The sequence below is a fragment of the Spea bombifrons genome, chromosome 7 (genome assembly GCF_027358695.1).
Source record: "Spea bombifrons isolate aSpeBom1 chromosome 7, aSpeBom1.2.pri, whole genome shotgun sequence".
NCBI lineage: Eukaryota > Metazoa > Chordata > Amphibia > Anura > Pelobatidae > Spea > Spea bombifrons.
This window is the reverse complement of record NC_071093.1, coordinates 14897253-14915143: the sequence shown is the minus strand read 5'-3', so window position 1 is coordinate 14915143 and position 17891 is coordinate 14897253. Positions and strand designations below refer to the sequence as shown.

At 41.2% G+C, this 17891-nt stretch overlaps 1 protein-coding gene across 2 annotated transcripts in view; it reads left to right on the top strand.

Annotated features, from left to right (window-relative positions):
- The first annotated feature begins 5353 nt into the window (after positions 1-5353).
- Positions 5354-17891, top strand: part of NCKAP1 (NCK associated protein 1) — a 45248-nt gene continuing 32710 nt past the window's right edge. For both annotated transcript variants that reach the window (XM_053470444.1, XM_053470443.1), the window contains exon 1: positions 5354-5696. In XM_053470444.1, coding sequence (XP_053326419.1) covers positions 5589-5696 — 108 coding nt within the window. In that variant the 5' untranslated portion in view covers positions 5354-5588. The remainder of the gene's footprint in view (positions 5697-17891) is intronic.

Below are 17891 nucleotides of genomic sequence, written 5' to 3'. Positions count from 1 at the left end.
GGCTGCCTTGGCTTGATAGGAGTGTGATTGCTGTTAGCAGTATATATATATATATAAAGTCCAAAATTAACAATTGCACTCCAAATGCCAAATTTCTGCCCGGTGCCAAATAACTGCAGCAGTAAATAATATAAAGTCCAAAAATAATTACCGGCACTCCAGGGACTTTCCTGATGAAAGTCTGTAATAAACAAGACTGAAACGTTGACTTAAAAACCGAAGTTGTTTTTGTGGTCATTTGCAAAGTCCCTGGAGTGCCGGTAATTATTTTTGGACTTTATATATTTATATATATATATATATATATATATATATACCAGAGTGGCATAAAGGAGTATAAGGCATATCATGGGGCAGAGGGGCATATAGGGGGTTAAAAGGCATATCATGGGGCACAGTGGCATATAGGAGGGTATAAGACATTTCTGGAGGCAGAGTGGCATATAGAGGGTTAAAAGGCACATCATGGGGCAGAGTGGCAAATAGGGGGGTATAAGGCATTTCTGGGGGCAGAGTGGCAAGCCTGGGGGCAGATGTGCATAACTGGGGGGGGACAGGTTGGCAAATAAAAGGAAATAATAAATATATTTCTCTCAATCAATGCTTTTATTAAATATGAAAATTAGTTTACATGAATTAATATTTACTAGTAAAACTTTTTTCCTATAGGGTAGTCTTATATTCAGGCTTTTTGTTTTTTTCCTAAATTAATATTTTGATTTTGGGGAGTCGTCGGTACTCCCTTGCCTGAGTTGGGTACAAATTCCCACAAATTCCCACAGACATACTCCAAAATCTTCTGGAACAGCCAAAAAGGAGTGGACAGGACTCCATATTAATGCCCATCGTTGTGGAATGGTATGTCCAATAAGCTCAAATAGGTGTAATAGTCAGGTGTCCATATATTTTTGCGTATATATCAATGAGCATACTTTTAATTTAATTTTAAGCATGCCGTACATTTTGTTTTTACACTTTAGGCATATAAACTAGTTGGAATTTCTAGCAATAGAGACTAGCTAATGTGTACTGTTCTCCTCTGTAAGGACTGTCTTGGAACAGATTAATTTGCCTTGTATGAGTGCCAATAACCCTAAACACTCTTGGGCCTTGTCAGTAAAATGTGACTAGTATGTCCCAAGGCATAGTTAACAAAGGGTCTACATCTGGATGACCTTTGCTTTTTTAAAACTAAGAAATAGCTCCATTACACAGCACTTTGCAACCATATTAGAAACAAAAGCCGAAGGCCTGAGTTTACATCAAATTATTATTTTTTTGGTCGCCGTGGTCCTAGTTCTTATTATAGAGTTAAGTTCCAGGTGTGTTAATTAATCCTCTGTGACATCCTAGGGAGTGCTACAAGGAATTAATTATTTAGATTCTAAATAAGTCGCAGTGTTATCAATGTCAGAAAAACAAGTTTTACATTGTTTAAAGTTTAAGAACTGGGTGTGGGCTGAGCACATCCCTTGGATACAGTACAAGCAGATGCTGTCATTCTCATCAATAGGCTTTCTGATAGAATGCTTAAAATGTGTACACATGGAATAATTGCATGCAAAAACAGTCTGGAGACAGCAAAGCACTTGCAGCAAGCATTAGTTATTGTTAGTTATAAAAGTTCTATGGCAATACATTGATTTTAGATGCATAAGTGAAAGTGTACTTACAAAGTACATTATTATGCATATTTCTTTTGTGCTGCTGTATGGGGCACTAGGTTGCCTCTTTAAGAAATAAAAAAAACATTACACATACAATAGCAATAACAAAATATAACTAATCATTAATTCATGTCATTTTTGTTGCATAAAGGATGAATGTAAAGTAAAAGAAAATGGATTAGACAATGCTGAACTGATAGAGATGATTTATAGAATCGACTTGGTTTGGGTGCGGTCCCCAAGCTGTGCAAGTTGTAAAATGGCTTCATGACCTCTTGGGCAGTGTCCCTTATTGTCCCGATTATTGGCCACCCCCAGATAGCTCTGTGGTATTTTGAAGAAATGGTAAACAAGAAAAAAAAATACATTAGTAGAGGGGAAAGTATTTTATTATACTCACTCTTACTCACACTCCATTCAGTGTTTTCCTACCTTCTTCACTGACACTGTCTTTCCATCTTCTTTGTTCTGCATTCATCTGCTTCTCCCTGTGTCTTCTCCTCCGTGAACCAGGCCCCACGCACACTTCAGCAAAAGGGTAGAGCCTCTGAGCGCACCCTCACCTCTCATTGGAGGAACGGGTAAGGAGCTCTGGCCGTGATGCTGCTCTTTTGCAGAAGTACTCTGATTTGTGGAGAAAGAGAAGCGGAGACAGCTTCTCCCCATTCCTTCAAACTGGTGAGAGGGTGTGCCAACTAAGAGGAAAGACAGGAGAACATGAAGATGCAAGAGAAGCAGCAGGCCTGAGGGAAAGGAGACTGGGACATTGTGAGTGGTTGGCCTTAGCTTCCTTAGATAGAGAGGTCTCCACCCAGTCTATCTGAAATAAATAGAGCTTGAACCAGGGGTCAACTGCAGGATCCCTGGCCATCGCTGCCGCATTCCTTGTAGTGTGAGTCAGCTACAGATGGATAGCTACTTTGGGTCTCAAAGTAATTGTGCTCCTCTTGGGAAAAGTCTCACATACGATTCCTTACCACCAGTAACAACAGTTACACTGTGCAAGTAACTGTTTATTGGATGGAAAGCTTTTTAAGGACAAAGACGACACAGATTGGTTCATTCTTCATTATCTTTGGCCGATAGGGCGTTGCGTGTGACAGGGGAGTGTCTGTTGTCAATGTGGCCACTACATTTGAACTTAGGGAAGGTGAGACATGGAATTTATTGAATGGTGAGATTTGTATGCGGCACAGTAGAGATCACAGAAGTGTGGTTATATGAGTGAGGAGTGCACCTGCAAATGAGCTCCAATACAATATAATGCTGATAACAAAAAAATAACAGAAACAACATGCAGCAATTATACAATAACAGGAACATCATGACAGCAACAGTGCATTAACAGGACTGGGTTCTGTTAAGTAAAACAGTTGTTTGTTCAAAGTCCACCAAAGTTGCTGCTGTCGCTCATCCAGTGTTGTCAATAGTTTCTCTTGCCACTGGGGTGAAAATGCATGTTCACTTTGCCATAAATGTATTCCAAAACGAGCAGTTTATGGTTTTAGAGAGAAATTACCGTATTTGCGTTGCTCAGTCATAGAACCCCCGGAGGAAGTGTCGGGTAGCAGTGCAGGTTGCGCGCAGACATCCACCGGCTGCCCCCCACTTAACACCCGGGATTCAAAGATGCAACAGTAAGTTGGGGGGGGCATATAGGGGGTATAAGCATATCAGGGGGGCAGATTGGCAAATGGGGGGAATAAGGGATATCTGGGGGGGCAGAATGGCTTATAGAGGGGCAAATTGGCAAATCAGGGAGGCAGAGTGGCATATCAGGGAGGTATATGGCATATCTGGGGTGCAGAGTGGCACATAGGGGGGTATAAGGCATATCTGGTGGTCAGAGGAGCAAGCCATGGGGCAGATGTGCATAACTGGGGGACAGGTTGGCAAATAAAAGGAAATAAAGACAAAAAATGCACTTTTCTCGATCATAGTTTTTATTAAATATGAAAAAATAGTTTACATGTGAATATTCAGGCTTTTTCTTTTTTTCTAATTGAATATTCAAATTTGGGTGGATCATCTTATAATCAGGGTTGTCTTATAATCAGTCGCATGACACAATATGTAAGCACCCTCCAAGCGTGGATGGTTAACCCCCAAGTTCTGCTTTGCTTGCTGTGATCTTACAAATTGGCTGATTTTGGTATTTTTAACAGAAATAGCCACAATAATGTAACGGCCCGCTTGGTCAATGTCCAATTAATGTATACTTATACTGGAGCAATTTGTGGAGTCACAACTCTTGCTTTTGTTTAGTATGGAACTGACAGGCATGTAGATACCTGTGAGTCCTTGAGAGTAGCTGCATCAGATCTCCATTGGGTTTCTTGAGGTAACAGAATATCCTGCTGTTTACGTAACTACGTCAGGACTTTATATCTCTTCGGCACAGGGTTCAGTTTAGCACGATAAAATCCTGGGGTTAGCAGACATGTCCCAAGGCTTGTCCAAACCTAGAACGTCCTTGGGAAGGGGTTGGTGGTTATTGAGGCACAGCAGGAGCGAAGGTGATTTACTCGAGGATGTAAAAGTCAGAACAAGCGAAAAATGTGGCAGTATATAGTCCCCTTTGTAAACCAGGGGTCTGCTCAGAGACGGGATAATTGGGTAGGGCATGTAGGACCGCATTGCCTACACGTTGTTGGCCTGAAAATGCTGGTCAACTTCTGAGTAAAGGGGGGGGGGGTGCTGTTACTCAATTGAACCACAGTGGGGCATTAAACCAGTATTAGAGAAGGTCTGATTTTGCTCAAATAACAAAAGACTTAATTAAAGGAGCTCTACACTTTTTTTAAGTGTAACAGGCGTTCACTGATCTCCCACATAAAGGCCGGGAATCACCCTGTCCTAGCAGAAAACACAGGACTTATTATAATGTCCATAACAGTCATCTACATTACTGTGAACTTTATGGCTCCAACTGTAAGGAATCCACTTATATGATGCGGGTAGGAGGTCCCGCTGACGTTGTGGGACACACGCAATTGTTAATGGAAAAAGGGGTCGGGGAGCGCCGCAACATCGCTCCCGCGACCTGAAGCTTACCCATAGTGAACCCGAGACACAGAGAAGCGACACTTCACCCAGAGTCTCCAGGCAAAACCCAGAAAGTTCCCAATTATGGCCATCTAGAATATGTTCTAATGTATACATCCTAAGATTGCAAAGGGGTATCTATATATATTGGGGTAACAGTAGTACTTGGCAGATCTTTTGCAGTATTATAAAGGGAATACACTAAATAGTCGTATAAGAAGAGTATTCAATTATGACGGGAATCAATAGGTACATTATGAAGGTATTCTCTGCCCTGTAGAGTTTACAATCCTCAACTCTGAAGCAAAAATATGATTTCCCACGCATTATATAAAATATTAATCCCTATCCCTTTTACGCATACAAGAAAAAGCAACCCGTGTGAAACGCAACAACCATAAGACGGGGTAAATGCTGGTGACGTCATGAGATCGCTGACTGATGCGCGCAACCCCTGCTGCAAAGCGCCGTAGCAGCTAGCGCGCGCCCGCACTACCGCCAGGGGTACGCGCAAATCCTACCCCCAGTGTTTAGGCAAGGGTACGCGCCCGGACGTTCCGTCGTTCGCAAGAGCGACGCTATTCGTTCCACCCACGGAGGGGAGGGGCCCCGAGCTCGGGAAGCCACGCCCAGATATCGGCAGGAAGGGAGGGGCCGGCGGCGGGTGGCAGGCAGGCGTGTCATCGCGTTACACTGCGGAGCATGGGAGCCGTGTAGGGAGCCCCCACCCCTCCCCCTTACAATAACAAATCACACCGGCCCATCGACATTTTTGCTGGGTCGCGATACCCCTGATCCTCTCCGCTCTCCCCGTGAGGCCCGCCCGGCGGCGGATCCTAGCAGCCAAGGCGGTGGTTGTCGGAGCAGAGAGGAGGCATGTCGCGTTCCGTGCTGCAGCCCAGCCAGCAGAAGCTGGCCGAGAAACTCACCATCCTCAATGATAGGGGGATCGGGATGCTCACCCGCCTCTACAACATCAAAAAGGTAAACGGTGGCAGGGGAGGGGGACAACGCCAGCCTGTTCTGGGGTCGTCGCACTGCTGCTAAATGGGTAGTCATCGTTGCAGGCCCCGGTAGCCTCAAAGGGCTCATTAGGCTCCCAGCCTGCCAGGATTTATAGGGCAGAGAGGAGGGTGAGATAGTGCCTGGGGCAACCAGGGGGTAATGGCATAGGCCTGGCAGCCAAGTGGTTAATCGGAAGGGGGTTTTGAAGGGTGGCAGAGATTCCCTGGGCGGTGCAGGATGAGAGATCCCAGCTGCAGGGAGTGGGAGGAGGAAATCCTTCATAATGGATCGCAGGGAGGCAATCACTGCCGCTCTCAAAACCCTCGGTACACACACATGTGTATATAATATGTAATATATAATATGTACGTACATACATGTTAATATGAGAAATCCGGCGTGTAAATGATGCTTTTGAGGCCTTCATAATTGAGCTTAGTGAAGGTATCGCTGTTACGGACTTCAGTATAACATTTCATGTAGACAGTAGAGTTGAAGGCTAGTCTATGCTTGTTTGTGTGAATGGTTACCTTCCTTGGGGGGCTGCTGTCTGATGAAGACATCTACTGATTGCTTGTATGATCGCTCACTGATCAGCTGTCTCTGCCATCACACTTATGTGTGGGGTATCCTGATTCTCTTTTTAAATAAGATATTTAATGAGGACATTGTATTTCCTGTGTGTAGCAGGATGCTGGGACACTGCATGAGATGTGCACAAGTGGGGTCATAAAGCTAGGGGGTGGAATTTCTTGTTAGGGGTCTTACAGAACATGAATGAGTAGCCAGTCATGTACCGTACATTGTGACAAAACCAAATCCACAATGAATAGAAACAGTACATTAATATCATGCGTTGGATGTACACATACATTCTATGATTGTTTTTAATCTCATGTGTTGGATGTGCACACACATTCTATGCTTGTTTTTAATATCATGTGTTGGATGTGCACACACATTCTATGCTTGTTTTTAATATCATGCGTTGGATGTGCACATACATTCTATGATGTTTTTAATCTCATGCGCTGGATGTGCACATACATTCTATGATGTTTTTAATCTCATGCGCTGGATGTGCACATACATTCTATGATGTTTTGAAAATGTTAACTTTATGTTCCATACTATATAAAACATTCTTATGATTAAGTCTGTCATTTGTTACTATTATCTTTTATTCATATAGCGCCAGCAATTTACACTGCGCTTCTTACCGTACATACATTCGAAGACCAAGACAACCCAATGCATTAGGTAAAGAGGGTTGCAAGGGTACAGATTGTTGCAGTTTCTGGCCGTATGTTGGCAGATGTTGATAATGCACAATTTTTGGTGGAATGATTCAGAACAATGGCTGACTCATTCATCATGTTATATTTATGTTAACCTTTGCCTTTTTAAGTTTGTTTGCTGTGCTGAGATTAGAAAGCATGCAGTTCATGGTCCTGTAAAGTATCTTTAATAATTGTAGTAAGGTTATTGTAGCATCCAAAGTAATGGCACACCTGACCATTACACTCGTTTCATACATCATTAATATGTAGTTGGTACCCCCTTTGCAGTTGTAACAGTTTCCACTCTTCTGGAAAGACTTTCCACAAGATTGTGGAGTGTTTCTGTGGGAATTTGTGCCCAGTAGAGCATTTGTGAGGTTATACATTGATGTTGCCCGAGAAGGCCTGGCTCTTAGTCTCCGTTCCAGTTCATCCTTAAAGTGTTCAATGGGGTTGAGGTCAGGGCTATGTGCTGACCAATCAAGTTCTTCCTCACCAAACGCATCCAACCGTGTCTTTATGGACCTTGCTTTGTGCGCTGGGGCACAGTCATGTTGGAATAGAAAAGGTCCCTCCCCAAACTGTTCCCACAAAGTGGGAAGCATAGCATTGTCCAAAATATCTTTATAGGCTAAAGGGGACACCCTCTATTCCAGCATGGCTATAACCCAGTGCATAAAGCATGGTCCATAAAGACACGGTTGGATAAGTTTTGTGTGAAAAAACTTGTCTGGCCCACACAGAGCCCTGACCTCTATCCCATCAAACACCTTTGTGATGAACTGGAACGGAGATGGCAAACTAGGCCTCATCCAAGATCGGTGCCTGACCTCACAAATGCTTTACTTGATGAATGGAGAAGAACTCCAAACTCTTGTGGAAAGCTTTCCCAGAAGAGTGCAAACTGTTATAGCTGCAAAGGGGGAACTAAGTATATATTAATGTCTATGTATTTAGAATGCAATGTCATAAGTCTTATTTGGTTCAGATGGTGTCAAGCGTGTGTGGCGGCAACCTGGTGAGGAGTACGAAGACAAGGGTGACTTGCCTAAAGTCAAGCATTGTGGTGGGAGTGTCATGGTCTGGGCCTGCATGAGTGCAGCCGGCACTGGGGAGCTACAGTTTATTGAGGGATCCATGAATGCCAACATGTACTGTGACATACTGAAGCAGAGCATGATCCCCTCCCTTCAGAGACTGGGCCGCAGGGCAGTATTCCAACATAACGACTCCAGACACACATCCAAGACGACCACTACCTTGCTAAAGAAGCTGAGGGTAAAGGTGATGGACTGGCCAAGCATGTCTCCAGACCTAAACCCTACGGAGCATCCTCAAACGGAAGGTGGGGGAGCACAAGGTCTCTAACATTCTCCAGCTCGGTGATGTCGTAGTGGAGGAGTAGAAGATGATTCCAGTGGAAACCTGTGAAGCTCTGGTGAACTCCATGCCCAAGGGGGTTAAGGCAGTGCTGGAAAATAATGGTGGCCACACAAAATATTGACACTCTGGGCCCAATTTGGACTTTTCCACTTAGGGGTGTAGTCACTTTTGTTGCCAAGGTTTAGACATTAATGGCTGTGTGTTGTGTTATTTTGAGGGGACAATAAATTTACACTATTATACAGACTGTACACTCACTACTTTACATTGTAGCAGAGTGTCATTTCTTCAGTGTTGTCACATGAAAAGATATAATATTTACAAAAATGTGAGGGTTGTACTCACTTCCTGTACTTGGCATATATGTTGTATCAGTTCAAGTGTTATGCTTTGGATAGCGATCCAACTGGCTTTGGTGTCGGTTAAATCCATCTGTTTATTGGTAAAAATAATATAATACATTTATTCAAGAAGCGCAGACAGTTTTTGTTTCTTGTATACATTGTACAGCCAATACACTGTTTCTTGCAGCATGCTTACACCTGTTTGGTAGGCCTCGTATTACACATTTGTATTATTTGAGCCTGTGACTAGCTTAGCGCACCGACATTTTTTCTTTTCCCTGTTTGCATTTATTCTAGTAGCGCCTGTAGCCATCATCCATTATGCACATTCTAAATGCTATCCGGTCTATATGCCAAAGGGAGAGGTAGATTAAAGAAAATAGAATGATCATGGAATCCCGTGAAGAACACACTGGCCCTGAAGTATTCGAACACACAAAGTAATGTCATTCTCTTATTTTAGTCCAGCCGTCCGTAGTATACAATATTGGTAAAACTATTTAGGTTGTTGATGGGATTGAGATACAAACAGAAGAAGCTTTGATGGATGTTTGATAATCTTGGATTAAATGTTGTTCTAGAAATTCTTAGCCTTTGGGAATTTATGTAGTTTATGTCACATTGGAACAAGAGCTGAGTAAAATATGTGTAAAATAAAATATATCTTAAACCTGATGAGAGAGCGTGAGAAATCCATTCAGAAACTCAGTTTTAAGATCTTCTATTTTGCAATGTAATAAGCACAAATTGTCTATAAACCACAATTCTATTGCTGCTCTTCAACCGATGTATATTAAATATATGGTGTTATTGAAAAGCTTAATATCGAGCCCTATGGGAATAGGATCCCTGTTTTAAATCGCTGCCATACACTGCTACATTGAGCCATATTTATAAAATGTGATCTTGATGTTTGAATTACCATGGTTACCATGTTGATAAGACCACTTTACAAAGATTATTAGGATCACTTTTTATACATGACCCCCCCCAGTATTGCGCTGTGATTTCAATGCTTCCTTTCTTGTATGGGTTACATTGGTCTATTTCTGGTACTTGCTGCTGGTATAATAGGTGTTACCCACATCAATGGTTGATATAAATAGTGTTTCTCTGTTGACTTTTTGTTCTTCATGACAAAATAACCAGCTACATTTCAGTGGTTTGTCTTTCAAGTATGAACACTAAATAGATATAAACACATGCAATGTGTAAATAAAAATAACATTTAAGACATTTTGGTAAATCAAACTTTTAATTTTTTTATTTCTATTAAAAGTTCTTATTCATACGCACAGTAAAAGCGCAAGAATTCTGTAAATGACAATATGATAGAATGGCCCCCAAGTCAAACATTACCTTTTTCAATCGACAATACAATGGAGCTTCTTAATAACATATAGTAATACATTCTAACATCAGTGTACTAAAGTAAAAGTAATCAAAGTCATATTAAGTAGATTAGGCATGTGTGATGGTGAGAGGCGTCTGATGACTCCTTTACATAGCAAAGGGCACACCTGAAGATCTCTCTCGTAAGGACTATAATCACTATGAGCCGACTTGCCTGTCATGCTTCTTAGTTTCTCGTTACCCCCTCCCTCCCCTCACCCCCCCAACATTTTTTTTAATTGATCTAAACTTAATTTGCTGAATTATGAATACATCTAAAGTTGAATAAGGTAATGTATTAATAATCAGGTTCTTTTGGGAGAATCTGGATCTTGCATACAACTTAAATGATGCCCCATTTATACTACTCTTCAAAGGTTCGGGGGCACTTAGAAATTTCCTTGGTTTCCATGAAAACAGCTAAATGTAACATAATTGCAAAATGGTTTTCAAGTGATCCAATTAGCCTTTTAAAGTTAAACTTGCCGTTGGAACATAGGAGGGATGATTGCTGATAAAGGGCCTCTTTACGCCCATGAAGATATTCTATTAAAAATCATCTGTTTCTGGCTACAATAGTCATTTACAACATTAACAATCTCTACACTGCATTTATGATCAATTTTGTGTAATTTTAACGGGCAAAATTAGGTTTTTTGTTTTTTTAAAAAAGGACATTTCTAAGCGACCCAAACTTTTGAAAAGTACAGTTTGGGTATCTGAAAATCTTTCCTGAAATGCTATTTTTTTCCTCAGATAAAGGATACTAATGACTGAGGGGTGGGGAGGTGTCTGACCTCTCCTGTAGTCAGTAGATCCTCCCTGCTTTCAGCTCCGTTGTTCAGGCTTCTCCCCACAGTGCCAGAGCGCTTCCGATCCCTTTTTCCGTACCGGATGTGCTTTGGTGACAACGGAGCGGACGCAGGTGAGAAGGCAGATCCGTTGCCCAAAATAATCCCTAATCTGAAATACTTCTGGTCTGAAGTATTTCGAATAAGGAATATTCAACCTGTAGTATATGCAATAAAAAAGTCACCCTTGTGTTTTATGGTTTTTCCGGTCTGGAAATGGAACTCCATGATTTTGGTTATTATTACTCTCCATCTTTCCTCATTTTTAGTGTTTTATATTATCATTCCCTTGGCTATGTCTTCCTACTAAGCTTGGTTTTCATGTCTTATCATAGAACCGTTGCATTACACTGCTATCAGCCATCAAACACGCGATGATGATGCACATCTAATCAAAGCTCGTGGGCAGCTTAGAGGTTTTGTGGTTTGACTAATTGCCAATATTAAAAGCCGAAATGAGGAAGTGTTGATGTTTTAAGAGAAGTCCCATGGGAAAAATGTTTTTCTCCTTAAGCCTAAAATAGTGCTTTTCACGTTAGTTTAGGGTAGCATTGACAAAATCTTGGCTTTTTTTATTTTGCTTCAGTAAACTTTGAGTTTATCTGCAGACCTGGAGGCTGCTGCTGTTTTCAATGCCGAGTGCATTCTTTATGGCAATGCTAATAAAGTCCTGCGTGTACAATGAAATCATTTCCTCCATAAGCTCCCATTAGTCAGTGTCAGGCTAGGTGTTTTATACCGAGCAGTTGTATTGTTTATAACAAGGAGGTATGATAAGGAGCCAAATAATAATAATTTGACTTTCTACTACTAAAAAAATAATCTGTGGGGGTTCCCTTTTAGGATATACATCTCTAGAGACGGTGCTTGTCATAGTCTGACCTAAAGTTCAGTATATCTGTAACTGGGTCTAAATATTTAAGGCCATTTTGGCCCTATCTTTAAGTAGCAGTTGGCAGCTCTCCTGCTGTCCATCATTACCAATTCATCTTGCTCTGTCTATTCTGCACATCCTTCCTCGGGCTCCCGCACTACTGTCTGCAGTACATCAGGATGGCCCAGTGCTACTGTGTATCGCTTGTTTGATTCCAGGCCACCAAAAGGGGTGATTGGCCTTCCTCTTCTCTTTAATATAGTTATGACCGAAGATGGAGAACTTGCTAGGAAGCATTACTGATAGATGACGTTCTCGTAATTGCCCATGTGATGACTTTGGCCTTTCTGCTGCCCTGCGTGTTGTGGGGTGTCCTTAATGACACAACAGGGTCAGTGGAAACGTATACATTGAATTGATGTAGAAAATGCTTTTTTATCTGTAATACTTTGACTACAGGTTGTAAGACAAACGTGGTACACCCTCTGTCCGTCTCTGGCTCCTTGCCCAATAACATAAGATTTAATTATATTACAAGGTAATTACTTCAGTCAATTAAGGATTTCCCATGGCTAATAGCATGCTACAAATTAAATAATAAAATAAAAATAGGACACGTATTGTGCTCCATAGTAGGTGTTATAGAGGGACACTCCAGCCATCATATGTATCTTAACGCATATGATAGCTTAGTGGTCCTTTTATATTTTTGTGATGTCCCCTTGCAAAAGCATGCATTTGCCTGCCCCAAGCTTTTTATATTTTAATGCAATGTAATATACTTACCACCAGTTTGCTCCAGCGCTGGCTTGGCAAACGTAATGAGCCCCCCATGCACAGAAAACAATCCTGTTGTTTTCAATGGGAGTACTTTACTGCCACTGATTGGACGACGGAGGAGGCAGGGATCTGCAGCTTCTGCTGCAAGTATATTTTATTTTTTCCTGGTTTCGTTTTTTTTTTTATTTTATTTTTTTTTTTTTATTAGAGCATGCATATTAAAGTTCTTCTTTTGTGAAATTGTCAAAAAAGTTTTAAATTTTTCTACATTGATTGTTGATAGTTAAGAAAAATGAATACTCCCCTTTGAGGCGTGAGCTAAATGCCTGACCATGAAATTGTACTTCAATTAAAGTTGCGTAGTAAGCAGGCCAGATACCTTTTTATATGGGTTTTGTGTTGAGTTTCAACACGAGAGAGCCGCAAACAATGAAACGGCTGCATTGCAGTTAGTCTGAATTCACAGCTCCCTGCTGCAATAAAAGTAATTCAGCAATATCATGCCTGATTTCAAATTGCATGGGCTTTAACTAAAAGAAAAAGAAAACATAATATACATCGTAATTTTATTGAACACGCCGGGTTAAATGTGATGACATCAGTAGAATGTAAAGAATTATAAAAGTGTCACAGGTTTAGATAAGTGACAATACAACAATCATGCATTTATTTTTCAAACTACCGTAGTTTCCATGCTGGCCATTTGCATTTCATGATGTGATTTATATTAACAGTTTTGCCATTTTTTTCTTCAAACGTTGTACAGAATTAGTTTCTCATGGTTGACACTAGAAGGGAGGTTATACCCTATTTTATATACAGAATAACTTTAGTGTCTAGTTCTTGTAGGAGATTCAGGCGGTCATTATCCAAAACGCATATTACCGTATTTGCTCAATTATAAGACAACCCTCCATAATTTGAATATTGATTTAGAAAAAAGTAAATATTTACATGTAAGCCCCCCCTATTTAATAATAAACTGAGAAACCCCCTATATGCCACTCTGTCTCCCTGATATGCCTTTTAACCCCCTGTATGCCACTCTGCCCCCCTCGGATGCCTTATCTCCCCTCTCCCCTGACTTACTGATGTATCCCTTGACTTGTCCCCCATGCTCCAGACTCCCTGGTGTCAAGTAGGGGCAGCCGGTGGACGTCTGCGTGATGCCCTGGCTAAAGTGTCGGGTAGCAGCGGAGGTTGAGGATCCAGGTCCCCAGCAGCGCTGCGGGGTATCTGGATCTTAGTCTTGTATGACCACCTCAAATCTAAGACGAGGGATATTTTTCAGAGCATTTGCTCTAAAAACAACCTAGTCTTATAATTGAGCAAATACCGTATGTAGGTACTGCAGTTGTTTCCAAGGGGCCGGACCCCTTGGCTGTTAGCTGGGGAGGATCCGAGGTTTTGCAACACTGTTTATGGCCCCCTCAATCTGCCCTGTCAAGGACACTGGTACAGAGTTTTACATGAAAAAACATGTTGTTCCCCAAAACATGCCATTCATACCACACCTCCATTTTGTCCTTATCACATTCCTTATATTTTTGTGAGGTTCTTGACACCAAATATGATGCCTGCAACTGCTGGCAAAGTAGCCCTTCCAATATCTCAAAAAAGAAACACATTTCCATGGGTATGTTTGGGATTTATCAAAAGAATACAACCTGGTCATTAAAAACACGTTATACGGGCAAAACTTTTCAGACACCCCTGTTAATTATTGAATTCAGGTGTTTCAATCAGACCTATTGCCACAGGTGTATAAAATAAAGCACCTAGTCGCGAAGTCTGCATTTACAAACGTTTGTGAAAAAATGGGTCGTTTTGAAGAGCTCAGTGAATTCACACGCGGTACTGTGATAGGATGTCACCTTTTGCAATAAGTCAGTTTGTGAAATGTCATCCCTGCTCGATATTCCCCCGTTGAACTGTAAGTAGTATTATTGGAAACTAGAAGTGTTTAGGAACGGCAGCAACTTGGCTATGAAGCATAAGACCACGTAAACTCACAAAGCGGGGTCACCAAGTGTTGAAGCGCATGGTGTATAAAAGTCACCAACACTGGGACCTTCATGGTATGGGTTTCAATGGCCGAGCAGCTGCCTTACATCGTCAATTACAATGCCAAGCATCAGATTGAGTAGTGTAAAGGACTCTGGAGCAGTGGAAACGTGTTCTGTGGAGTGACTAATCGCACTTCTATGTTTGGCAGTCTGAAGGGCGAGTCTGGGTTTGGTGGATGCCAGGAGAACATTACCTGCCTGACTGCATTATTATTATTTGTTTTATATAGCGCGATCAAATTCCGTAGCGCTGTACAATGGGTGAACAGGACAAGTAGTATGTAACATAACATAATTTGACTTACAGAGACAATGTTGTGCCATCTGTAATGTTTGGGGGAGAAGGGATAATGGTATGGGGCTGCTTTTCACTTCCAGTGAAATCTTAATGCTTCAGCATACCAAGACATTTTGGACAATGCTATGCTTCCAACTTTATGAGAACAGTTTGTGGAAGGCCCTTTTATATTCTAGCACGATTGTGCCCCAGTACACAAAGCAAGGTCCATAAAGAAATTGTTGAATGAGTCTGGTGTGGAAGAACTTCAGTGACGTGCACAGAGCTGCTAAGGGGGACCAACTTCATAGTAATGTCTATGTATTTAGAATGTAATGTCCCTGCTGCTGTAATTGTCAAGTGTCTCAATACTTTTGTCCATATAGCGTATATATTGATGTTGAACCCTTTTACTTATATACACATACATACACTTTCGCCATATTTTATTGTGACAGGACGCCCTGTACCGCGACTGGGTACACCGGCCAAATTGTGCTTTCTTCTGCCGAGACATCAAGTTGTCATAGCAGCCCACCACAATCATCAGGCGGAGCGAATGTTGAGGTGGAAAACATGAACTGTTTATCAGAGATGGTAGATGAGCTTCAGAGATGGTAGATGAGCTTCAGAGATGGTAGATGAGCTTCAGAGATGGTAGATGGGGGGTAATTTAGGAATAGATGTGTCATATCATATTTTATTCATTTATTTTTTCAGTGCTTCATAAGTCTCTAGTGTATTTTGAGAGACCACAAGAGGCTTTTGAGATCTGGAAAAGCTTGTTCATAGTATATAATCTTTCCGTCTGATATTATGCAGCATTGTAACTAGCACATATGTGTGTTGGTGATAACCTTCTCCTTACTGGAATGTGTTGAATCCTGTCCTAAGCCCTTTGAAGTCTGTGCATGTTTATTTTATTATTTTTAACTTGGTAGTTACCGTACCGCCTGTGCTTTTGTACCTACCTACACCCTATATAATATGTACTTTTAGTGTAATTGATGAAAAACATATGCTCGAGCTAGTACGTTATAGCTCCAGTTTCTTACATATTATGTACGGACTCCATATGATCCTTATAAAAAAAAAAAAAAAAAAGCAGGGACATCACCTTGTTTACAGTGGGAGTTATGGCAAGCCTGCAAAAAGGGGCCTTTGGACTTGCGCTTCCCAGCTGTGACCTTGCAGCAAGCGCCTGGCTGGGTAAAGATCCTGCCTGCTGTAGGAACACAAACTGCACACACAGAAGCATGATCCCAAAACGGTGAATCCTAATATTTGACGTGAAGGACATTTTGCATCCTTTTACACAGCATGGATGCCTTTTGTGGTGTCATTTTCCTACTTAACACTTCCACCATTTTTTTACACCATTAAAAATGATTTTAAAAAAATATTGTGCTGTTTTCTTTTCTTAAGCAGTTGTACATTTTAAATACTGCTACGCTTTCGATATCTGAAAATTATTTGTTTGGTATCTCTGTTGTCTACTGCCTTGTGGTAAAGAAAAGAATGACTCTGTCTTAATAACCCATACGCACCCTGCACCAAAGAAATGGGTATTATGAGACTTTGCAGAAAAGTTGTGGTATCTGCTTTCTTACTTTACTATTGACAAAGGACCAACACTTGTATGATGCATAATCTAATGAATGAAGAGACATTGAAGGAATCTCCCTAGTTTTACTCGGCATTCCTGCACTTATTGCACCAGTTGCTTCCGGGGGGGGATGTAATGGCAGCCTCCAGGTCTGCAGATTCTAGAATATCTTTTTAAATTATGTAAATTTTTGGGAGGGGTTGTCAATATTCTATTCTAAAACTAACCGTCCTGCCCCAAGTCTTATTGTGCTGTACAGTTGGGTCTTTGCTAAATTCTTGAAATCTGCTGCTAGGAGAGGAAGCATGGATGCCCAAAGCCTGCGCTCATTCTCTGCGCCGGAGGTTACAGTAAATAAGACGTTGGTCTCTGGCGTGAATATGCTCGTTTAGCTGAGAGAAGCATTGGTGAAGCAAACCTTTGTTGAATTGTTACTTTCCACATAAGCATTAGGACCATAATTATGTAGTGGTGTTTGTGGATTTCACTTTTAGGTGTACATTCCTGGTTGGCCTTGTTTGTCATTTGCATGATCTAGAAAATAATTAACTTGTCGTAGTTATTCTCAAGCTGTGATCTATTTATTGGAACAAGCTTACCTCTTATTCTTTTTTTTTTCTTTTTCATACAAATTAAGGATCTGCTTTGGGCTCTGAGCCATTCTGTATTTTGTGTAGGAGGGAATTGCAGGGAAGCTGACATTTTATGAAGCGTAATAGGAACTGTCAGTTTCTTTCCCCCAAATCTTGTGCAGTAAACGTAATGAACCAAAATCTGAAATCACGGTATATTCATGTATTAGAAACAAATCGTACCATGACAGCAGTAGCCCTACAGGGGCCACCGTGCCCTTTTTTTTTTTTCCATTTTCCAGGGTTACGAAACCAGGTACTAAGCATACGTAGTAGGACACTGTCAAAGAGTAGCGTTCCTGGTGAGAAGAAGCACATTTATGTCATTATATCAGAATACAGATATATAAGACTGCAGGGTGCATGCATGATATTTGTTTTTCTCCAAAAATGATATTTATAATATTGTGGTACTGTAGACCACCAGCTTGCTGTTTCAACCCCCAAAAGGACCTTGATAAACGTAAATTTGTAAATCTAGTGGTGTTGAAGTGACCTTCAGAAGATTCTGCTACCCTTGAGCAGGATAAGCTCTTGATGTGGATAACTTAGTATTTACTTCCATTTTAAGAAATGCATTCTCTTAACCAAAGTCACCATAACCTAAATTAAGCATTCTTTACCTGCAAAGGGATGGGGGGGGTTAAAAAAGTAATTGTTTGGAGGGACTCTATGGGACATTATACTGA